We start from the raw sequence: 24,903 nt of genomic DNA on the forward strand, positions 1-24,903 counted from the left end.
GAAATTAGGTATTTGTGGCGCACTGCTTCGGTCCTAAATGAGTTGTGAATGGACATGGTGGGATGTAAAAGCACTAGCTAATTGGCAATATTACATGGTACTCCTAAAACAATCAATTTTTTTCTCCTCAAGAATGGATTCAAATCCATTTTACATGCAATAAATAACTCATTCAAGTATACAATTCTTTTTTTTTTTTTAGATACTTTTCCAATGTCCAGGAGTGGCGAAATGTCCATTTGAACTAGAAACTCTTTTAAGATTTGTTCAGTCTTCATGCATGAGATTATCTCACAATGCTTAGGTAAACTGAGGCAAGAGGTTGGAGATAGGGGGAGAGAGAGAGAGAGAGGGAGGGAGAGCCGACAATGAGCATCTTGGCTACATGGGTTTCCGCCCAAAAAAGTCATGCGAGAGAGAGAGAACGACAAGAGGATGGATCAGCCAGATTATCAGTTTCAGGACCAAGGAAGGAAAGAGAGAATCCCAACAACATTAAGAATTGGTACTACTCACGAAAAAGCAAGTAATAAAACAGTGTGTTGTGAACCAATCCAACATAGAACGAATCCCCCGCGGAGGGCGCTCGTGCTCGTGGTGCTCTTGCTGCTGATGCCTTCTAATTGTGTCAGCGCCACCCACGCGTCTTTTCTCCCAAACCCCAACTCCCTCTCCCAGCCCACCAACACCAACACCAACACTCTCATATCTGAAATTATGCGGTCAAACCATGCACTTGCAACCATTCACCTCTATACCCCTCCCTATAGCTTCTGATGCATCCGACGGCATGCCTAATTAACAAGCATATTCCACCCTGTGCCAACCCAAAACAAACAAAACTTTCCATGACTGCACCACTCCCCTGTGATCATGGATGCATCTTCTCTTCTCAAAGGGTTGATCAGAGCCACAGTTTTTAAACTCCTAGTTTCTTGCATCAAGTAATTGTACGTACTGGGCGATGATGTGTATTGCCGCAGCAATAATTTTGTTGCCAGCTACATCAATTTTAAACTAAAACGGCCATAATGTAGTTTATAGGGTAAATCTTTTCGTATAGTGTGTATATATTAGCATGTTTGAATGCATGTTATATAGTATATAATATTTGAAATTAGAATTCAAATTAATGTTGCTGGTGGCGGGAGGTTTTGCCCTTATGTAAAATGTTGCTGTGCTGTTAAAAACATAATTGTTCTAGCAATAACATCAACCATGAGCACTTCACTAGCTTTATATATCTAGGGAGTGTCTTTATATATACACCGTTTAGTTTAAACTCAAAACGGTAAGAAAAAGTAAATCGTTGAAAAGAAAAATACAATTCTTGGACTAGTTTAGATTTTAAACAATGAAGAACAAGTTTTGCACTCTTCTAAACTGAGTTTACAAGACACATTTAGGATTCGACTTTTAAAAGAAGTTATAATAGTTTGTTGAACAAATCATCACAATTACATAGATTACTCGTTTAATGATGGTAGTACTGTAGCGATTCATTATCAAAGGTATTAATTAAATGCATGACTTATATCTCATATACATGATAGATAACTTTTGAGGATTAATAGTAAATATAACAAAACTAATACACCATCTTTGTTACTTGTCCCAATCTTATCACCAATTTTACAGGTACTCAATAATATCTTCTCGAGTCAAAGTCTTGCTCCGATCGAGTTATTACTAGCAATGAATGAAATTTTTAAATCATTTCACTAACTATGTGTTTCAAAAGGAGGATAGGCTGCATAATCTTGATTTATACGAGATGTATATGTGAAGGATTATATGGTATGTTAGCGATTAGATATAATTACTCTATCTATTCCAGGGAAGAATTTCCCAGATATCAATGCAGTATTTGCTGTCTAGATCCCGTTTGCTTCATCTTACGCCCCCCCTTTCAGAGCAATGGTCCAATTAATCTTCTCTACTGGATGACGAAAATATTAATAGTTCAAAATTGTACCATGTATTGTTGGCCTTGTGTCTACTGAATTTCCTTCCCCGACTAAATCCCTGTGTGATTCCTACATATTAGCAATATAGATTTGTCTGACGGCGTCAAGAGCTCCAAATGCCATTTACTATTTTAATCTGTACATTCAAATCTAGTCTTCCCCGTTGCATGTATCTAGGTATATAGACCTTCAATTTTTAACTTCACTTCTTGAAAAAAAAAAAATTAAAAGAATCTGCAACCCCTCTTAGCTAGTAGTGTCATTAGGCATATCCTCATATGTTAGAAACTTTTTTTTTTTTAATAGTTTATTTTGATATGCAAATCTTAAATTCTTAATTGAACTACGGTAACTCTTTAGTCTTTCAGTGACTTATCAGTAAGTTGCAACCCTGCTTATATGTGGTCTATAGAACAACCATTTGAACCTTAAGAGTCCGAGGAAAGGCATTGCCATTTTCATAGCTAGTTACACAAATAAATGTGAGTTTTAGTACAAAAATGTTTGTTTTTTTTTTTTTTTTCCAAATTGTTGATAATGAGTCAAATATCGTCCTGTTGCAGCAGAAAATTGCAATTATGTGAAATAATCTCTATTCGTATCATACACCAAATAATAAAAAGATATCGGGTCGTGCAGGTGGAAAGTCAGATTGAAATCCATTACTGTCTTCCCCTTAAAATATTACATCCAATAGAAATTTTCTACAGAGACTGGTGAAACATGAGGAACCAATAGGTAATGTGAACTGCACGCTATCTTCATTGCATAACAAATTCCCGGAACCAACCACCACTGTGATTTCTATCTGGTCAACACATATTGGCCAAAAATGCACGAACCAAATTGCTCACTTCCTGCCTTTTTCTTTTTCCAAATTTCACGAAGCTTGGCAAATTTTCATTTTAATCAAGGGATAATTTCAGAAACCTCCCTTGAGGTCTCTACCAATTTCAAGAGGCTCCCTCTAGATTTCAGAAATTACACTCATCTCCCTTACTTTCACTATTTATGCTTTAAAATAGGTCCAACAGGTAACTAATTCCTTCAAACATCCCAAACTACCTTTTCTACCAAAAGACAAAAAGGAAAGATTAAAAATGCTTTGTTGATTGCCTTTCTTCTAACACCAAAGCCAACAAACTCTTTCTGCCAAAAAAAAAAAAAATCCAACTATGATGATTGACTTCTTCCAAGCAACACTACCACAAAAGCCAAGCAAACACCTCAATCTAAATCATAATAAATTTCAATAATTCTAGCACTCAAAACAACGCAACCTAATTTATGTCCAATAGCTGTAGCCTCTACACTTCCTAACAAGTTAGTTAAACTCATCACTTGGTGCTAAACTAGATAAAAAATCAACCTCAAATATTACCCAAAACTAACACTTCATTAACAACCAATTGCGTAGTTCTTTCCCTTTTCTCTCTTTGCAGACTCCTTTATTTTTCTTTTCTAAAGCCCATCCATCTCTCAAATTCTTGACTTTTGACATCAACAAGTTTAATTACCCATAATCAACCAAAATTGGATAAAACAAATAGACGCAGAAAAATCAAACCCATCACACTTAAAATTAAAAGGAAAAAAGAAGAAGATGACCCTAATCATGTTTGCAAAAAGGAGATGAGGATAGACCAAAAAGAAGAAGGGAAAGGAGAGGGGCAAATACGAGTAAGAGACGTCAGACAGAATTTGATCATGAATTGGAAAAGAAATATTAGGCAAAGAGAAATGGAATTTGTGCAAAGATGGAAGTGGAAAAAAAAAAAGCAAGGTAGAAAGGTGGAAACGTGAAAGAGGCGTGATAAGTCGATTTTGGTTTTCCTTGGAATTTCTAAAAATTTTCCCAAAAAAAAAAAGTCATTAAGTATCCTATATAGGAGTGGTAGAGTACTTTTGCAACAATAGGGAAGGAATGTTTAATTTTGAAATATTAAGGGGAGCTTTGTGAAATTGTTAGAAGTCTTAAGCAAGGTTTGTGAAATTATGCCTTTGAGCAAGGTTTGTGGTCCATGCATTGATGAAAAGATTGCTACAAGCGACTGAAAAGACTTGAAAATTCGCAAACTACTACCAAACCTAGTACTTTTGGTCTGCAATTCATGCAAGTCAAAAAGATGCTTTTGATGTGAAAGTATAATGTTTAAATCTTAGTCCTTAATTAGCAGTCATTTCCTTGACAAAAATGCACGCATAACACTCAAGTAACCAAGAATACGACTTATGGGTCGGAAGAGATTATGACGAAAGAAAACAAGAACCAGAAGAAAAAATGGGATATACCATACATTGAAGGCAGCAAAGGATATACCATACTGTGCATAATATGCGTACAACAAGAGGCTTCATATGATTTGAAGGCCCGAGACAGATTAAGGGCCGAGGACAAGGACTAAGAAGATGTCGTAGTTCAAGGAATAGACCCACGAATTGCGGGGGGTCTTGCCACGTGTCGGTGTGAGCCGTCGCATGTGGACCCCCGCTGGTTCTTGCACACACTGAGAGTTAGAGATAGAGTTTGCAGAGGATAGTGGTGCATGTGGGCGTCCAATGGATTAAATATCTCTGAGTGGCTCTCAAACTGTCACTATCCCTCCCACCTCCAAGTTTAGTATTTTTGTTTTTTTTTTTTTTTGGAAATCTGTAAGAATAAAAAGCCTATTGAGATTAATTGTATTAAAAAAAAAAAAAAGATCTTTGTGACCACTTCCTTCTCTTGAAGTAGGAAAAGATGAAGTCATGTTTAATTGTCCCGGCCGGCCCTATGTATTACTTGTAGCCCGTTGCAAATTTCCCATGATCACTCTCTGTAAGGCATTCAATTTTTCCTATTCAATTTGTTGAGCAATATCCATATGTTTATTAGAATATTATTGTTCTTTAAAAGAAAAAGAAAATTGCTATCCATGAGAAATTTAACTACCTATAATGGTTGCAGAAGGTTGCCAAAGGAGCCCCCGAATTTGAACTGAAATGAAATATGTATTAGGATCGAAATAGATATTATTGTAATGCAAGACCGTACTATGACATAATTGCTTAACAACGGAAGAATTAACGTGTCCGTCTTACTTTGTTATCCATCTAAATTTTAGTAGTTTACTCCAAATAACAATAATGAAATTTTAGTACTTGGTCAAGGGATTTTATACAGTACTATTAAACGAAATAGATTTTGGGTTTTTGGGTTTTCTATTCAAAAGCATGCTTAATTAAAAGTCATATATTTCTCATGAATTAGAAACTCAGTCAGTCATGACTCCATTGAGTTTTTCAGTTTAAGATGCTAGTTAGTTAATTAGAGCTGTCGCAAAAAGTTGTGCATTATAATCTTGATTATTCTATACATTTCATTTCTCTTTCATCTATCTATAGTATTGGCAATTAATTCACGACCAGTATGAATCGGATTTTCTCTACTGTTTTACTGTTTAATATTCTAAATTAATAATGCCCTAGAAACTTATTGGTTGCATGATTACGAATTCATAATCAAACTTCAAGAAGATATATATATATATATATATATATATAAGTTGTTTATATGTGTTTTCATTTTCAGCACTTGAATTCCCAACCAAAGAGCTCCTTTAAGTTCGTATGCAATTATTTGTGAGAATATATATATATATATACATGTGGAATCCTTTTTCACAATAATGCTCTATATCATATTTATTTTACGTTTGTTTTTGTCAATGTATGAAACAATAATGTTCCTTTTTTACGTAACTCGCCTCGTCCCATTTGTGAAACATGTCAAACTTTTAAAACACAAAACTACCGTAAATATAACCACCCATGCAAGAAGGTATGAAACTATAAATATTAAGTAGTATATAATAAATGGAAACCTTAACCAATCGTGAATCACTAACCAAGTACAAACACACCAATCCTTGATTTAAGCAGACAAAAACCAGCGAAAGCCTTCTTGGATTGGGACTATTGGGACTAGTGACTAGCAAAGGGAAATGGACAAAGGGAAGAGTTGAAGTTTGAGGAAACCTTTTTCTTTTGGAGACACAGTTTTTGATTGATTATGCGTTGTTGTTCCATCATATGCATTAGAGAAACACAAAAGGAAAAGAAGAGGAGAAATAGGGGTAGACGGTGACAATTAACCAAAAAAAAAAAAAAAATACAGAGAAAAGGAGGAGGGGGAAGAGGACCCATCCACCGCCCACGGGCACGCAATCTTACCACCAAAAATGAAAAAACCACGCCCCATCAACAATCTATCCTCAACAAAATCTAACCCTAACCCAATCTCCTAGATTAGTAACTCAAGCACAAACCAAACAAGACCTGTTCTAACTCTCTAGCTCAGTCCTCTCTTATCTTTTACCACTCCAAAACCCTCCAAGAATATAGTACTCCTCACCAAGAAAACCTGAAATAGCCTTAGGGAACCAAAAGCAAAAACAACAAGAGCACCATCGGCAAGTAAAGCTAAGCTACTCAGGATGAGGAGGATTGAGCCTTGAGCTAGCTGGGGGATATGGTGAATGAGTTCATTGAATTTTTCAGCTGGGAATTGAATTTTGGTGGGTAACACCCAGAAACTCTACTTCTTTCCTTCTCCTTCTTCTTCTTCCTCGGCCTTCTTCCTCTTGATGGTCATGAAAACTATTGAGTAGTGCTTTGATTTGTTAAAAAACAAGGCCAGCAAAGTGAGTAAGGCAGAAAGCAAGAAAAGGAAAGAGAGAGCAAAAATCCTCTCATCCCCAAAAGTCTACTTCTTTCTTTCTTTTTAGCTTTCACCATCTTTTTGAATCATTTCAGCCTTTACTTGTACTTTCATCTGGCAACCTCATCACATACATCCTTCTAGGACAAAAGAGAAAAGACTTGGGAAAGTATGGATCCAGTCACGGCTTCAGCTCATGGTCATTCCCTCCCACCTCCTTTCAACACTAGAGATTTCAATCTTCAGCAATTCCACCACCAGACCCATAATTCAGAAGATGAGCACAGCGGCACCAGCGGCCTAAACATGGGCCAAAAGCGAGATCGCGAGGAAAAGAATGACATCAACGGTGGCGATGGCAAAGATGGAGGAAGCTCAGCTGGAGACGGAGGAGAAATCACAAGGCGGCCTCGCGGCAGACCAGCTGGATCCAAGAACAAACCTAAACCCCCCATCATTATCACCCGTGACAGCGCGAATGCGCTAAGAACCCACGTTATGGAAATCGCAGATGGATGCGATATCATGGAAAGCGTGGCGAATTTCGCCAGGAGACGCCAAAGAGGGGTATGCATCATGAGTGGAACTGGCACCGTAACGAACGTTACGCTTAGGCAACCGGCTTCACCGGGTGCTGTAGTGACATTGCACGGCCGGTTCGAGATCTTATCCCTTGCGGGGTCTTTCTTACCCCCACCAGCTCCTCCGGCCGCGACAACCCTGACTATATACTTAGCTGGTGGGCAAGGGCAAGTGGTGGGGGGAAGTGTTGTTGGAGCACTTATGGCATCAGGGCCTGTTGTCATCATGGCTGCTTCCTTCAGCAATGCTGCATATGAGAGACTTCCACTAGATGAAGATGAGAGTTCGCTGCAAATGCAAGGAGGATCACTGGGATCTCCAGGAGCGGTTGGAGGGCAGCAGCAGCAGCAGCAGCAGCAGCAGCAATTGATGGCGGACCCTTCTTTGTTTAGCATGCCTCCTAATCTTTTCAACTCGGTTCAATTGCCTAATGAAGCTTATTGGGCTACTGGTCGCCCTCCATTCTAACTCATAACAGGTTATGAATTGATTTAAGGTGAATTATTCTCATGATTTAGTACCACTACTTTGTTTATTAATTATCTTGATCAGCTCTTTAGGTAGAAGAGTTTTCAGGTTGGTTCTTTCGAGCAATATTTCAGCTTTTGATTTTTCTTATGATCATGTGTTGAGTTTGCTTTCCATCGGTTAATTTAGTGAGCTAGCTAGTAGGTCTTTTGTGTTTTTTTTTGTTTGATGAGTAGAATGATGTGGCTTCTGCATTTGTATTTTGATTAAAGAACTTTGTAAATTATTTCTTTCTTGATTGAGGTCAATTCGAATAGGCAACAAGTAATTCAAGTAATTAATCTGGCTATAAAAAAAGAGGAAAGGAAGATGATGATCTTCAAGAACAAGAACAGTTATCCATGCATTAACATTTGCTATTGTTTTCCACTATCTTTCCAAGCCAGATTACACTTCCTCCATTCCATTTCATTAGTCATAATCCCATGATCATCTTATTTAGTATACCGCATTGAACATTGTTTCCTTTTTTCCCCGAACCCAACAGGAACAAATTATGCGATAATCATGATATTTAGAGTTGAAATTATTGTGTTTTTCAGGGGATGATACTCTATGACATTAAGAAGAGTGCTTTTGCTTGGACAAAATCATTTGACTGTTTGAATGGTTAGGTGGCATGTCATGATGCTATATTTACGAGAAGATAGAAAATGGAAGTATGGGCTTTAGAAAATTGCAGTTTCCAACATTTTTCCCATTCTGATGAATGTTAGAGTTTATTGGGTTGAACAATGTAGAGACTAGAGAGCCTTTATTAAGAGAGTCATATATATCTGGACATGTGCACAGTTTCAAACGAGCTCCTTTTCGAGGCAATGCAGCGGTTACAATGAAGAAAGAAGGGAAGAGGCAACCAACCTGGACAAGATGTCTCTTGAGCGTTATAGTTTTAGAGGCTCGGACTTCAGTTTAGTTTAGTGTAGTTTAGATTTCTTTGTTCTCTTTAAGAGTGTAAAATTTAAGGGGTTTGGGAAGGAAGGGATAGAATGCAAAAACCAAGACTAGAACACAGCTAAGATTCTTTGAATTGAAGCAAGGGTGAGAAACCCTTTCTAGTTTGCTCACAATGGTTGCTTGTTTTTTATGCAACAACCCATGTAAGGGGAGTAAGATTCATAAGCTTATCCATTCTCTAGAAACACTCGCTTCACTCGGCCATGCAGCTTTTGCTTTTATCTTGGGATGATGATCATCTTTCTTCTCCTTTAGTTTCATGGATTCATTTTACAACTAGGTAACCTCTGATCGAAAAAAACTATTTTATTCCATCAATGTTGGATCTGTCTTTATCTTTCTCTCTCTTTTGAATGCCATTTCTTTGTTTTTTTTTTCTTGACCTGGTTCAACTTTAACGAGGGATTTTCTTTGAACCTATATTGATTTTTTTGGGGGGGTTATTCTTTGGGCCCAAAATTTCATCTTTGAAATGCTTTGTCAGTGCTTCAAGTTCAACACATTAATATTTTTAATGGCCAATGATTGGATGCAGTCTAAATTCGTACCCTTCAAATTTGCTACTTTTTCAGTTTAAGGTTTATGTGGCTGGAGAATCCGTATCGGGTATGTGTTTTTTGGGGTCTTCCACACATATTATCAGATTTTTAGATCGATAAGGAGAGGGATGATATCCACAGACACCTAAAATTGTATGTACGGTGGCCCCTGGCGTTTCTTTCTATAGTGCCAGAGATCATATCACGCTGCTGGCACATTTTTCTTTTTCTGGGAGCAGCATTTGTTAATACACTAGTGTATGGTGGCGAGTAGTACATTAGACACTATCCATATGGGTCTTCTCCACTCAACTTTCTTTTATTCTTTCGGGCTGTTGGTAAGCCAATGATCGTGATCAATATATTTTTATCTAGTTCAATGCTTTATTTTCTCTGTCTTTTTTCTTTCACACAAATACAAGCAGAAAAAGAAAAGAAGCAAAGCGTAGGCAGAGAGAGTGAGTGCATGGTTCTATAGTTACGATCACCTCACTACCAGTCAGTCTCTGTGTAGCTTGGCTAGCTAGCCATTATTTCTGGCCAGAAATTTGGGGCATTTTCCTGGGAACATTAAATATAGATATGGCCACAGTTGAGCTGTCGCTATTTAGTGAGGCAACTAGTCTGTAGATATTGCAAGCAATTTCGGTAGGTTTTCTATAATGTTTTGGACGTATACGATTGTATGTATGAAGTTTACATCATCCGACACAGCAGTAAATGTTGATCAACAAAACTGTTGTTGCTTGCGTGGAGCACCCAAATCTATCTATCTATCTTCAGTTTCATGATTTTCATTTTACTCTCTCCAAAAACAAACAATTTCAACAGTTCTTTAAAAGTCCAGATTCGATGAGGAACAATATATATTGTCATCTTGAACCTAAGATTTCCCCAATGTGATTCGGTTTGGGGGGTCCGTCCTTTGCACGGACAACTAAGGCACACCCGTGTGTGTGTGTGTGTGTGAGAGAGGGATAAAAATAATAGGCAAGAATCTGACAAAATTTTCATGTTTTAACTCTAGAGACATAATAGTTCATCTATCCATTTTTATCTCTCCAAATGGCTACAGTCTACCGGTACTATAATTGTATATAAATCTATCAACATTGAGCCACTAGGCCTTTGGCCAGGTGATCACTACCGGTCTTGGTGGGGTGGGAGGCGAATCATTGACCTCCCACTAATTGCTACTTCATGTGCCGGTCTTAATTGATTTTTTTTTTTTTTTTATGAAATCTCTACTCATATTGAGTCCTTCTCCCCTTTCCTCTAGATTAGGTTATACGAATTCTACCGTTGCGACAAGCGTCCTGCCTCTTTAATTTTTCTATTTTTTTTTTTAATGAACTTGGAGAATTTAGCTGTACGCCTGCAAGTAGACCCATTTGTACTTATTTCTGGTTTAATTTTTGTGCAGAAAATTATTCGACTAATCTTAGTGTTTGGATTGTAGTTTTCTACTAAAAATTTTTACGTTTTTCATGATCGTATTTTTTAATCGTCTTTTATCTCATATACAACAAATCGTTATAGTATATTTTTTCCATACAACCTCCAAAAAATAACAGAAACTAGTTGAAGTTTAAAAAAAAAAAAGAAAAAAAAGATTCTAATGCAATAGCTGTAGACAGCCTAGCGGCCGACTGGCAAACGGTCGAAAGTATCCCAATTTGGTCAGTTCTGAACTATTAATAGTGGTTAGCCCAAGATTCGCGGAAACGATCTGACGAATTTCCAGGATAAACCATCTTCTTGAGCCGTGTACGGACTTGGATATTCAAAACCTGATTTTTTTTGTTTTGTTTTGTTTCGTTTGGTAAAAAGGGCAGCAGCGGAGAGGCACCAATTACAAACTTGAGGTGTGCCTCTGCAGTATCTGCTAATCTCTGCTTGGGAACTCAGTTAAATATATGGGACTGAAAAAATATTCCTAAACATGTCCAGGCCACGTGCTCATTTTAACAACTGCATGAATCCTAGAATACGAGGTTAATAGCTTGTTACCGGTACATTGTACATCTAGACTCCTGTCGTTAATTTTGTGAACACAGTAAATACTCAGCTTCATTCCATATACACACCAAACTATACAATACGCAGCAAGTTCATGTGAGAAGACCATCTTAACCAGGCAACTTCTATCTAACTTTAAGCAAATTTACATGATAAGCCAATGACCTGCAAATACCGGTCGTTGGATCGGACACAATAAATGCCACAAATCAGCCTTCCCGCAGTCCAAATAATGATAAAGACTTTCAGACAGTTGCTACCTCCAGGGGGGATCCTGCCCATTTTTCTTATGGGCAGCCACCTTGTGTTTATAATTGTCTCTGCAACCCAGGAGCTGGTATGTTAACCAAGGTATCATCACATTTCTTTAACCATAATCTATCCGTAGACGCCTCAGTTCCACTTGGAAAGCTGGGCTGTGAGTAAGTGTTTTGTGTGCAAGGTTCCTTATGTCATCTCGTGAACAATCCCGTGAGATTCGAACAAGCTCCCACAGCGCTCTTGCAGTAATCATATCCTTTGCATTTACTTCTGTTATACCAATTCAAACATTTTAGAGCAGCCCAAACAGTAGGAATCAAGGTTGGAGATGTGAGTGTGAACTTACCATGCTGTGCTAAGTGGCAAAGTGCTAGCTCAATATGTCGCCTGATTGGTGAGGCTTCATTATTGGCATTCTGTACAATCCATGGAAGGGCACCATCTTCAATTAGGAGAGACCTTCCCATCTTTGTTCCTGAAAGAATATGAAAATGACAAATAAGACGGAGAGCTTGAAGTACCTCAAGCCAAAATGATCTATTTATCCAGATGTTGATAGTCTTATTGCAAATTGAAGAAATTCAGCGCAAAGAGATTATTTTCGGTCAGCAACTACCAGCTTTTCCACTGCATTATGATTGCAAATTGTTGAAATCTAGGTAATTAGATTTGCCTTGCACAGCTCACTTAAAAAACCACAAAGTTTTTCAATTCCTTTTCCTTTTGAGATGTTTCAGAAAAATATTTCCAGTCCACAAGTTAATTCATGACATTTCTTTGAAATCTGTATGGGTCAGTAAAAGAACAAAAGGAACACTTTCATAGTTAACCAATAGAGATTCAAAATAAGTGTTCTGCAAAGAAACAAAATTTCTCATTTCTTTTGGACAAATTAGATGCCATAGGCTCACTCTCCAAAGTGACATTCCCGCTCAGGGACCTACACACTAGGGACAAGGACGTGAATCATGCATTCTACATAGAGCAAATAAGGCATGTAAACCAAATTGCTTTCGTTCAAACAATATGGTCGTAACTCGATACTAAGACTTAAATTCCAGGCAGAAAACAACTCTAAAAACCAAATAACCAACATGATATATCTGTGTGTGTGTTTGTGAGAGAGAGGGGGGAGGGGGGAGAGATTGCATACAAGTCACCTTGTGTGAATGCTCTAGACTCGCATTTTGCAAAATTCGCAATCCCACGGGCAACTTGAGCTAGAACATCAGGATGCCTGCATCTCACCATTCCTAGCAATGCTTTAATGCCGCCTTCGCCTCTTAGCTTCATTTGTAACTTATCTGTGAAATTAGAGTATTGCAAATTTAATAACAGTGAGGTGGAATCACACATTCAAAAAACCAAATGCTTAGCATGTTTATAAACGTCCGTATACTCATTGGGAAGATAAGCTTCTCAATTACACAATGGGTACAAAAGTTATGGTCGACCCAGAGTATGCCTATTAGAAACCCAGCATAGATTAAGGATGCGGCACTATCTCTTCAACAAAAACACAAATAACAAAAACACACATGCAGAAGATACAGATAAATCAGAGATTAAAAGTTTCAGGATTAAGGTCATTCCCTCTCTCAACCCAATGCAGCCAGTGCACTGTTTGAGTCATATAAGGATGTCAATGCTTCATTGGATATTTGATAAAATTAAGGACTATAAAGAACCAGCACAGATTTATAATATCTGTGATAATCCTTTTTTCCAACAATTTCATTGCCTGAGCGTTTTGAAGCAACGGCCTGATAATAATGCAACAAATAACAAATAAGTTTGAAACTGCTACTATTTCAAGAACAGAGACTACCATTGCCACAAAGATTTGCAATGGCTCCAGCAACCATGCGAAGGGTCTGCGGATCGTTGGCATTAGCAGCTGTAGTTGACAACAGTTCTAAGCCCCCTTGAGATACAATAAGCTCCTGGTTGGTTTCTGCTTATGAGAATTCAATTGTTATCTGGTGATTTCTTGTTGGGGTAAATGATAGCATAAAAATCTGTACAATAACCTTTCCAAGTTGTTATATAGTCTAGTTGGCAAGGTAACAAAGGATTACCACTCATTGCAAGGTTAGCAATTGCACCAGCTGCAACCCGTTGAATGGTTTCATCATCAGAGCTTCTAAGAAGCATCAAAAGGGATGTAAGACCACCTGCTTCAACAATTCTTTCCTGATTTGACTCTGTAAATTTGACAAGATGTATAAATCTCTTGTAATCAATATAAGTAAACCAAAACTGCTTTTAATGACTATGGTACTTCTGCAGTAATAGGTTTATCTTTACAATATAAACAAGAATTACTCGTGTTATTGCCACAGCTATAGAGTGCTCTAAATTCCTTTATCAGCTATAGAGTGCTCCAAGTTCGTTGATCAACTCATGTTAAAAATACAGCCGTAGCAATGCAATGGTCATGGAATGTATCAATTAAAAAAAAAAAAAAAAAATTCCTGCACTTGGATGCTATTCACTGGATGCCTGGGAGTGCCTTTGTTGGAATCTTGCTTGAATTTTGTTTGAAATGGGTGAAATTAGTGGATCTGAAGGAGATTAACATGTACTAGAAGGAATTGGGTGGAAGAGTCCCAATTAACAGGTTTCCCAAGTTAACAAAACCAGATTAAGGTAGTATTATTAGCTGATAAACATGGCAACAACTACTAAAATCCGTACAACATAATCAAACATCTCCAAATAATAGCAGTTACAACTTAAAAGGAAGAAAACCAATAAAAAGAAGTTGATTGCCTATTTAGGATTGCAATAAATACATTACTTTCAAGAAAAGAAGATAGTCAAAGAACATGAAAAAGGATTATTTACCTTCAGCTGCAAGATTAGCAACAACTTTTACTGCATGAATTCGCACATCAGCATCATCTGCTTCAAGTAATGACAATATCTTCTGCAATCCCACTGTGATTGGATTGTGTTTATCAGCAGAGGAGACAGAAATAGAGAGAAAAGTTGCAGAATGGACACTATTAACCACCTTGTTCAAAGAGTTTTGCCATGGAGGCTCCATCAGCAAAGTCTCTAGATGATTGATGATTAGATTGAGGTAATAGAGAATCTAAATCACCAGATAATTTTGCCATTTCTCCTTTGTCAAGATTTCGTCTAGTCTGCAGATACATAGAAACATGGATATGTAACAAGATCATCACCCAGTATTCTTGTAAAGACATACTAAGTAACACTAACGCATGACAACAGAAACTTCACATTAAAAGAGGTGACAGATGCCAAAAACTTTCTTAACTTCCATAATTGAGTGATACATGTAAAATTTCACCTAAACAAATGACTTAGCCAACTCCTAGCTAATCAGTAAATTTTGAATACAGTTCTCTCTGAAGTAATGCAATTGCAATCCACTTCTTCCATTAAGCATTTTGATGAGGAAAATTTTCCCATTGCCAAATGAACATTTTCTCAATCAATGGTGAAGCTCATCTAATCTCTTCTTACAATGACCATAAAGTGGAATTATTCATATCATACCCCAACAAATCCCCCTTCCCCACCCCCAAGGGCAGGAGACCAAAAAAAATATGATGTATATACATGCATCTATCTATATATAAGTATGTGTGTACAAATACATTATAAATATATGAATGTATGTATGTGCCGTTACAGGAAATGCCCCCTAAGCAACCTTAAGTGCTTAAGGGGAGGTGTGTGTGTGTGTGTGTGTGTGTAAAGATCCTACAGAATCATGATCCTATGCTACATGATCAAAGTAGTACGGTTGTTATGCTTATAAAAAATACCACTAACCCATACTCATACACCAGCTAATAGACTGCCTCTAACACGACACTAATCCATCACTACAAATAATAACTAATGATACAACTCCAGCCAATAACACATGACCTCTATTTCTCTTCTAGTTTACTTTGACCAAATATACCTATATACACACCTCCGGCCATTGTTAATATTAACATGTTATTCGAATTCAATCCAAGATGTCCTCTGCTTATCTCCAATTTCCACTCACCCACTAACATATGTGATCTCCACTTTGATGCCCAAGCCCACAAATTACTTGCACTTACTAGCCCTTCAACATCAGAACTCTTTCTTTTTCTGACAAAATTCCTATCCTATATCTTTTTTATTTTATTTCCTGAAAATATGCACACAAATGTTGTGCCTCACCACCAATATATATAATATGTATATATTCAATCTTAAATTGCCAAATACAATTATAGATGTAAAACCAAGGGCTGTAACCATATGAGAATGTAAAGGGCAGTTCTGACTATTAAAAGTGGACTAGAAATTAAGATTACCGTACCTCATCAGCTTCATAACTTAATTGCAATAGCTGACTTTGTAATGCTGCAATTTCTTCTTCAAGTTTTGCTTTTTCCTGTGATTCATCTTCCAGCAACTTGCGAAGCTTTAAGATCTCAGAACTTTTTGCTGCCTGAAGAACAAAATTTATAAGCATCACCAGACAGAAACTTCATCTGGAATCTCAAAAGTTTAGTATTTATTGGTATGAATCATACCTCCAACCTTTTCCACTGTGCCACTTCATTTCTTAGACCACTTATTTCTTCTTCTGCAGCTCTTCGTAGTAGAGTTTCATTTTGGAGCAACTTCTTAAACTCATTAATTTCTGTTGACTGTAGGACGGGGGACAATATGGAAAATTAATACCAAGTTATGTCTTGATGATTCAACTATAACTTGTGTAACAAAAAAGAGGGCATAAGTGACAAATATATTGTGTTCGGATGGAGTTTAGGATGCACAAGAAAGCAAATTTTGATCAAGTGACTATTCAAATTGGAGAGGACATGATCCCAACAACAGAATACATCTAGGTGAGATACCAGAAACTTTTCCTATTAAAGAGTTTAGCTAGTCTAACTATCATACTGTAATACATCAACTATATTTTTGTGAAAGCAAGATGAAGCCCCCATACAAAATATTGTGGATCAAGACCACCCCTAATTTGCAAAATTTTACATTTTTACAAGGAACTAAAAATTTTGCATAACCTCATGATTTATTGATGCATTAGAAGCTGGAGTTTTAGCTAGCCCACCATACTCGAACATAAATCAGGCAAAACCCAAGCAATTAGCGATTTATTAGATGTGCATCTGCAGGAAGTATCTCAAATCATTTGTCAAGCATTTGCATTCTTATGACATAATTTATGTTATACATCTACATTCTGTCTCCTTTTGGAATATCTGATACATTCTTCAACACACATACAGGTATTTACCTCCAGTGCACCAGCACAATTGCTCTCAACCTCAGCAATACGCTTTTGTGCTTCAGATGCTATTCTTTGAATTTCGTCCTGAAAAGTTTTTTGTTGTCTCTCATTTTCAGCAATTAGTTTGTCCAACTGAATGTCAAGCCTCCTGGACAAACTTTTGTAATCAAATTCTTCTTTAATTTTCAACATATTCTCCACCTTCATAGCCTGCAAACATACAGAAACCGTCAGTATTGTCAAGAACGTCCGGGGTTTACTGATATACCTATTTGCGGTATGCAACATACGAATATTTGAATTTAAAGGGTTCCTAAAAGACTGCATTAAGGTCTAAGAATAGAAGTAGAAATAACCGTTACATTCTCAAAGGAGATGGCCACGATAAAATTACCCTTTGTCCAAACATTATGGTACTTGCTGTCTCTCCCCTATGCTGTGGGGATGGCCCGATTGTAACAATTAATGATGTTCTTGCTGTGCCTACAACAATCCAACATTGTCATTCAGCATATCTTCTAAACTTGAATTGAATTTAAAAGATTACCGCCGAGCTGGTCAATGATAGCACATTAGGAATACATGCATCAATTAATTGTTGAAGGGACAACCACTTTAAGGCAATTTTAGAAAAATCTACATGGGACTACATATCTTTCAGTAACAAATCAATGTCGCTGAAAGCATAGAGAACCATATGAAGATTCCGCTAGTAATTTGAGGTATTTGATTGTGAATGAAAAGCAGTTTGTTGTAGGTATGGTTGCTTACAGTATACCAGCACCCAATTTAATGATATCATTGCAATAAAGCCGAAATTCATCTAAGCTTCAAAATCAGACTCATTCTTATGGTCTAAGTGGCATCAACCCTTGGAGCCTCTTTTTTGTTGCAGGTGATCACATGCAATGTACCACATAAAAACCTTGTGGATGAGCATGCCTTATATCAATCGACAAATCCTTCCCATAACTTGGTGGAGAGAAAAGATTACACAATGCTGTTGACTAGGGTTTGTGATATTTAAGGTCCCATTGCTTCTCTTTTAATTGAATACATCTATAGACTGCTGAACCAAAGTTGGGGCATGGAGATGGTTGTGGAAGGCTTAGAGAGAAAACATAAGACAAACTACTTACCTAAAACACATATAACTCTTAATAGTTGCTTTTGTAAAGTTGCTAAACTAGTTCAATGATTTAAATTATATGTCAAAGATTTGCAAGAAGGATCCTTCGGATCTTGAAAGTAAGCTGCTTGCACAGATTCATTCAATTATCAACACAATGCGTGTATCATATGCAAAATGAAACTTTGTAGGCCTTATTGCATGTCTAATAATTAGTCTCAAGAAGTTATCATAGTTTTACACTCCCTGATTGTTCAACCAAAATCCAGAATTCTCAATGAAAATTCCAACAACCAGGAGCCTAACCATTTGACACAGTAAACCTGACTGTTTACTCAAGCCACAGCTCAGACTTAGTTTTGAAAAAAATTACAATAACCTAAGGATTTATAATCACCTATACTGCAATTCTACACTATCCAAAGGCAGATATTATGTAGCCTCAAATTGTTTTCCTCTGTGGCCTTATGGCTAGATCCGGCCATTTTACCCATTAACCTTAACTGTAGTAAAAGCCAGAGTTAATTAAGAGATCTCGCTACCATACATTTTCTCTCTTACCAGTCATGCCTTCCCAAAGTCTAATTCTAATCTTGTACATGCTTCTTGTTGTCTAAGATTCCTTATATCAAAGATCTAAATTTCTTCTTTTAAAGAATATATGTTGAACGTATGTGAGAAATGTATATTATATTTTACCTCCAAATGAATCTCGAAGCAACCTTGTAAGTTTTGAATCCCGGACTGGAACATGAGGACTGTTCTCTGCGAGTGCATTAATACACTTCCCTAGAGCACTCAAAGAAAGGTTGATAGACTTCGCTTCCTCTAATGTATGACCCTCACTTCCTGCAAAACAGCACGCAGATAAAATTTAACTTGCCAGAAAGGTAGGCTAAACAATGGTCAAACACTAAATACTCTGATTCTTTTTGCTGTCCTCAAGCTCCTCTCAAACTAAGCAAAAAGGAGTTTTAGAAACTCTATAATTGAATAATATCCTAGAGAGGAAGCACACAAAGATCATCAATCAGAATTTCATTACTTGTCATGCAAGGGCGAGAAAAGTACAGCCATACACATGTAAGAAGTATAAGCCTAACTCAATTTATGAGTAAATGATAGAAAGAGGGGACAGGCTGGATGGTTTCCTATGATTAGAAGAGCAGAATTTCTGGAAGCAAAGCTACAGGAAAGCATGAAAAGAGAATACCTGCCATACTACCCTATGGCCGTTACGATGGGATTTGTGAAAGATTTCAAACATACTATAGAAACTTTTTGTTATATCCCAGTTTAAATTAAAAATTCATAATACAGCTACACACTTCCTTGCATATTATGTTCTTCGCAAACTGATATTCATTTGTTATCTTATCTGGACTGGGTCATTTAGCATCTTATCTGGACTGGATTTTGTGGCAAACAAAGTTGTTTAGAGGAGGTAATACATAAACATGCCAACCTTTAGAGATTCAGTGTCCATGAAACTTTTCCTTAATGTATGCCATTTCTTTTCATTAAGACACTTAAAAACGACACTTCAAAAAAAAGGACAAATGAAAAACACCAGAAAGAAACCTAAAGAATTTTGTTTTCCAGGGGAATAGACAATTTCAGCTTCAGAAGTTGTAAACAACAATACAGTTATATGAGCAGAATGAAAATCACAAGTGACAACTAATTTTTCTGCATTAAAGAAGAAGAGTAAAGCAACAGCTTTTTTCACCTAAGCTCTCTGTCTGACATACATTACCTGACTTATCAATGCGCTCAGAACCAGCAAGATCTACAATGACTAGCTTTCCTCTACGCACAATGGGAGGTTTTAAGATTTTAGCTGCATGAGAAGCATTCCCATTTTCAACTGAAAGAGCAGAATCCTTACCCTTGATAGACCTCTTTACATTTACCTGCAAGGATGCCAAAACTATTTTAGCATTTAGCAGCAGATATGAGATTCTTTGGAGCATTAACAAACCTATTTAGTGTTTTCTGCGAGATCATCAAAATATAGTGCAACAGTCTTGTGCATACCATCAGAATGGCATGACTACGTGAAGATTCAGTATTCAATTTTGTGTTAGCAGCAAATCGATGAGCCTCTCCTAAGCTTAATAGATCCACAAAAGTTTTCTGATCCTTAATCTCTACTAGAGTTGCCCCAGGCAGTGAAACATCTCCAGTTTTTGGATCTTCAATAATTGATATCCTATCATTAGTTGGCTGGAGAAGATCCTGAATAGTTTCCATATAAAGCTGCGCATTTTTTAAAGAAAATAAGCATCATACAGATCTAAAGTCAGAAGCAGTTTTTGAAACCTTTACAGGACTGAAACAGGTGACATTTAAAGATGCATAACACAAAACAGTGGTGCCAGACCAGTATAATAAGTTTCTTTATCTGTTTTTAGTATCACAACTTCAGAAGGTTAGATGACCTGCAAATAGGAGATAGAGACTGAATCAGTCTCCGGAGATATCTCTGCCAAAATATCCTCCAAAGCACGCACCATTATTCCACGAGCTGACTTATCTTCTTCTCCCAGCCGTGCAAGCGTGTAAGTTTTCCCCGTACCAGTCTGCCCATAAGCCATGACTGTGCCATTGTAACCGTCCAGAACACCCTGCATAAAGTAGTGCTCACAAGCTTATCAGAGCAGATTAAAATCATACAAAATAAGGAACAGATCTGGTTCAATCTTAGTTTCAGTGTCAGATTAAAGTGAAACCTATAGGCATATGGAACAGGATTATCAAATAGTGATAATACTGTATAAATGATAAAGTTAACTTTCGAAAACCCATAATGAGCTTTTAAAACACAACTCATACAACGTAAACAAATGAATTTGAATTTCTAATTCAGTTCAATACACTGGTAGATGAACAAGGGTATGCAAAGTCATGAAAATGCATCTATGAAATCTGAACATGCAAGAAAAAACTCAAGTTTGACAAACAGAAGATTGATTTACAAAATAACCCACGAAAATCATGAAGACATGCAATGTAAAAGAAGTTGTGCTGTAAAGACCCCAGGCCATTGCGAAGCATCAGAAATTACCTCAACAACAGGCTTGGCCACGACCTCATAGACACGCTTTTGTGATGCAAATTCAGTAAGCACTTCATCAAACTCAAAGGTATCTGAATCCCAGTTGTTGCGCCTAAGCTTCAGTCTTTTGAGCTGACAGAGAAGCAAAACACGTTTCCAAAAAATGAATTCCTTAAGGTTCTTACTTACACTACCTCAAGAGAGCAACAACAACCAGAACATGCTTAAAGAAAACATAACACTTTACGTTAAGTCAGTAAGTATTCAGTATCTACCTCTGGCTGCAATTCCACACAGTCGGGCATATCAGCATCAGCCACAGCCTCCTCTGCATTCCGAGGCCGTAATCTTACAGCAACTCGAACTCGCCCACGAACTGTATGCAAGAATTATGACAATAAAATCCTTCACTTACTCTCACTTCATTCTAAAAATTTCTCCCTTTCCCCAAGATTTATACAAATATAGTTTTCAAATTCTTAACAGAATAAAAAAGCACTCGCTAGTGATTCGCTTAACAAGATATGCGCAGCAAACTAATTAATCCAAGACCATTAGTAGATCAGTTCAACTGTAAGCCCAATTCAATAGTAATACCAAATATACCGTAGTTGCACCGCGTCAGATTATGCAGCAAGGCTAATCATTTCACAGGAAAAGTTCCTAAATTTTTCCGAGGAAGTGAACAGAGTACATGAATACGACGTCGATAACTGCGCTGAATTAATCAATACTAGTAACGCGCATTCAACATTTTAAGTTCAAACTACAACAATTAGGCTGCGATCAAACGTTAATTAAAACAAAATGAATTAAAAAATTAAAAAAAGAACGGAATAAGAAGCAAATTAAGAATAGAGCTGCCTACAGCTACAGAAACTGACCTCCCCGAGACTCGTCCTTAGCGGTGGCCGAACCGGCAATTGAGCCGGTGCTGCTTCTGCGCAAGCTCGACTTCGGCTTCAAGGAAGATGACGACGTCGTGGAAGACTTGGGATTGATAGAATTGAGTGAGGAGAACAGTTGTTGTTGCTGTTGCCTATCCGTTATCACCTTCGTGCCATTACTAGTTATGCTGCTAGTGTATCCGACGCCGCCGTTTCGGTGAGAATTGCTGCTCGCCATTATTCTACTTCGCTTTCACACATTTGCTTCTGAGAATTTCAGCTTTTTTCTTTTCTCTTCTCTTCTCTTCTCTGGCGCATTCAAGAAATGCAGTTATGGGAGAAAGGACTGGAGAAGAAAAGTTGTTTGAGAAGTAGTGAGGGAGTGAGGGGAGAGTCAAGGGTGGGGTCGTGGGCCGACTCTGGAGGAGAGGTGGTGGGTCAAGGACTATTCTTGCTTGTTTTGCACTTTAAAATCTACGGGAATGGCCCTCCAATTTCTTTTCGTTTTAAATTTAATGCATATAACGGTCTTGTATATTTGAACCTTTTTTTCCCATTAACTTGTGAATTTTAGCCGCACGGGTAGCTTGGCTTGACTGAGACTGACCGTCTGTAGTTACAGTAAGATTTCGGGTTCGATCCTTCCCTACGAGTAATTAGATTGTGTAAGTTAGGCATGCGAGTAGGAGGAAATAAGAATTTTTTTTAACGAATATTCAATGGGTACTTATTAATCTGACTAATTTATATCAAACTTATTATATGGATGCATAGACTCATATATATATATTACAATCATACATTCAATCACGTTTTCAAATTAATACTACTCTTATCAAAAGATTGAATCCTGAAACCTCAGTTAATAAGTGTACAATTAGGCACACATTAATCAAACTCGAGAAAAATAGTTTGAGTATTTGACTGCGATGTATCCAAATGTTTGGGTACCACACTCATCCCCCACATAAGTTTCATACATAATTTAGCACGTTGTATTAGTTGTTGATCCATCCCAAATTTGGAAGGCATTTGACACCTCTAAAACGGTGGATGAACTACACACTTGAGATGCAAAGTTGCTCCTTACAAACTTCGAGGGATTATGGTAACCCCTCGAGTGAAAGTATGTATATTGTTTAGAAATTAAAAAAAAAAAAAAAAGAAAGATGAAAGTGTGTATAGCGAAATGTTAGGAAATTTTATGGTTTTAGAGAACCATTTTCTCAATTTGCATTCAATAAGTAGTTGAAACATCATCATTAATCTAATGATGCAGTGTAATTACATTTTAGATGATTGAAATTATTATAATATTAAAGTTAAAATTCATATTCTATCATCCAACAATGAAATTTAACCTTAAAGTGTGATCCTCAAAAGAAAATACAACATCTCGAGTTTATGTAATAACACAAACGGAAAATACCAACTGGCTTTGGGTGCTTGTATTTCAGCCATTTTGACAAACCTAGATTGAGATGTAATGGCTCTTCAATTCAGCAGCCCTTAAAAGAATCTAAGTACAAGCATCCAAATTATTAAGGGTATCTCAATTCATAGAAATTGAATTTGAAATTTCACAAACCAAAAGAAAAAGGTACTGAAATCATTGCTTGTGTTTTGCAGCATGAATTTGAAATTGTCAAAACCCAAAAAAAAAAAAAAAGATTATAATTAAAGAAAGTGAAAAACTAGTCAGACGGGCTTTTGCAGAAAGTGAGTTAAAAGGTGAAAAGGAGGGCCTATACTCTAATAACAAAATAGAGAAATCAGCTCAAAAAAAATTTTTTTTTTTTTTTTTTTAAAAAATGGAGATGTCGGAAGTTTAATTCAAGGCGCCAAACTGGAGTATTTACCTCGCAAACCGTTTGAAATTAGTAGCAGTCCTAGGATTATAAAACTGTACAATGTCATAATAATAAAAAACTGTTTTCAAGTCAGCGGCACTGTAAAGCAAATTCGAGGGCCAGTCGAATAATTGATGGCCTAATTTCTGCTGCACCATCACCATTTGAAACTCATGATTCGCTAACAATATTAATGTTCATCTGTCTGTCTTATTGGTGCTTCTGCAAATTATTGATTTGAACCCCAGGAGACAGCATAGGAAAGAACATCCTCACCAATTTTCATTTTATCCGGCTTTGAATTATGAACATGATTGATGAAGCAATGTTTCAGTCGAGGGAGGACCCCCCGAGATGCCCCCCGTCTAAGAAAGTGTATGCCTTTAATGAATCTTGGTCCACATCAGGCATCCAAAACAGTACTCCCTAGTAAACGTTTTCCCTGCTTGAATTTCCCATGAACTTCAATTCTTGATTATTATCACATTGGGTGCCTGACATAAAGTAAAACCAAAAACACTGAATTTGGAGGCCATGAGTTGAGACACTCCATATATACCTACTTTGTCCCTTCAAGACAACAATGTACCTTTTCTCAAAGTTGCAGGTTTTCTTCTTCGTTGTCTTTGATCCCCTTCAGTACAGTATATATAGTTACTTTTCTCGGCCGTTTGGATGGACGCAAGGCTTTTTCAACATATCGACAAATGTTGTTGCTCCAGGAAATTTGCTCTTTAATGGAGTGAAAAAAGTTGTAGATGCCACTTTCAAGTAATTTTGCTTTGTTAAATATGCAAACTTCTGGACATTTCACGTCTGAATTGCTCTACTTTTCTAGGGTTGATACAATTGTATGAGCTCACCTTTATTTAGAACCCTAATGGCACGATATGTTCGGCTGAATGTGGCGAATACTGTATCATTCAGCGACAAGAAAGTTGCCAGTACAAGAGGTCATTGGGTGATACTGCACAGGAGAAATTTGGTCATCACATGAAGTGAAGGCAAGAAAGCATAACAATGAGCGAAAGTGAAGTTCATTTACAAATTGTTAAAGCCGACATGTAACGAGAGTGACATAAAGTGCTAGCAGATAAATGCAATTTGAAGCAAAGTGATTATAAAACCTGCAGGTTGGTGGGATTAACC

The 24,903-nt window shown here is 37.1% G+C and overlaps 2 protein-coding genes across 5 annotated transcripts; one reads left to right on the top strand and one right to left on the bottom strand.

Annotated features, from left to right (window-relative positions):
• Positions 1-6,151: 6,151 nt before the first annotated feature.
• Positions 6,152-8,954, top strand: LOC113706606 (AT-hook motif nuclear-localized protein 24-like). Of its 3 annotated transcripts, none has more exons than XM_072062308.1 (2): positions 6,152-6,523; positions 6,811-8,024. In XM_072062308.1, exon 2 carries the CDS (start codon positions 6,838-6,840, stop codon positions 7,714-7,716), a length of 879 nt encoding a protein of 292 aa, XP_071918409.1. In that variant the 5' UTR covers positions 6,152-6,523; positions 6,811-6,837; the 3' UTR covers positions 7,717-8,024. The 3 variants fall into 3 exon arrangements, with proteins under 3 accessions (XP_071918409.1, XP_027084337.2, XP_071918407.1); XM_027228536.2 differs by adding an exon at positions 8,319-8,954 and having other exon boundaries at positions 6,153-7,744; XM_072062306.1 differs by adding an exon at positions 8,319-8,954 and having other exon boundaries at positions 6,153-7,726.
• Positions 8,955-11,311: 2,357 nt separating this feature from the next.
• On the bottom strand, positions 11,312-22,265 carry LOC113707275 (kinesin-like protein KIN-UB). 2 transcript variants are annotated; one of them, XM_072063707.1, is made up of 18 exons: positions 21,902-22,265; positions 21,293-21,393; positions 21,027-21,149; positions 20,401-20,586; positions 19,997-20,218; positions 19,716-19,872; positions 18,659-18,808; positions 17,225-17,313; positions 16,837-17,040; positions 16,106-16,222; positions 15,889-16,020; positions 14,569-14,701; positions 14,400-14,492; positions 13,631-13,756; positions 13,381-13,506; positions 12,713-12,856; positions 11,899-12,027; positions 11,312-11,822 (listed from the first exon to the last, which is right to left on the bottom strand). In XM_072063707.1, exons 1-18 carry the CDS (start codon positions 22,140-22,142, stop codon positions 11,659-11,661), a joined length of 2,637 nt encoding a protein of 878 aa, XP_071919808.1. In that variant the 5' UTR covers positions 22,143-22,265; the 3' UTR covers positions 11,312-11,658. The 2 variants fall into 2 exon arrangements, with proteins under 2 accessions (XP_071919808.1, XP_071919809.1); XM_072063708.1 differs by lacking the exon at positions 19,997-20,218 and having other exon boundaries at positions 11,520-11,822; positions 21,902-22,264.
• Positions 22,266-24,903: the final 2,638 nt, after the last annotated feature.

The sequence above is a fragment of the Coffea arabica genome, chromosome 8c (assembly GCF_036785885.1).
Source record: "Coffea arabica cultivar ET-39 chromosome 8c, Coffea Arabica ET-39 HiFi, whole genome shotgun sequence".
Classification (NCBI taxonomy): domain Eukaryota; kingdom Viridiplantae; phylum Streptophyta; class Magnoliopsida; order Gentianales; family Rubiaceae; genus Coffea; species Coffea arabica.

Excerpts from the sequence above, each read along its gene's own strand:
- LOC113706606 (XM_072062308.1), top strand. The coding sequence starts at position 6,838 with ATGGATCCAGTCACGGCTTCAGCTCATGGTCATTCCCTCCCACCTCCT.
- LOC113707275 (XM_072063707.1), bottom strand. The coding sequence starts at position 22,142 with ATGGCGAGCAGCAATTCTCACCGAAACGGCGGCGTCGGATACACTAGC. Across the intron at positions 19,873-19,996 it reads GTAGTCATGCCATTCTGATG|GTAAATGTAAAGAGGTCTAT; the intron begins GTATGCACAAGA and ends GCATCCTTGCAG. Across the intron at positions 12,028-12,712 it reads GTCTAGAGCATTCACACAAG|GAACAAAGATGGGAAGGTCT; the intron begins GTGACTTGTATG and ends ATATTCTTTCAG.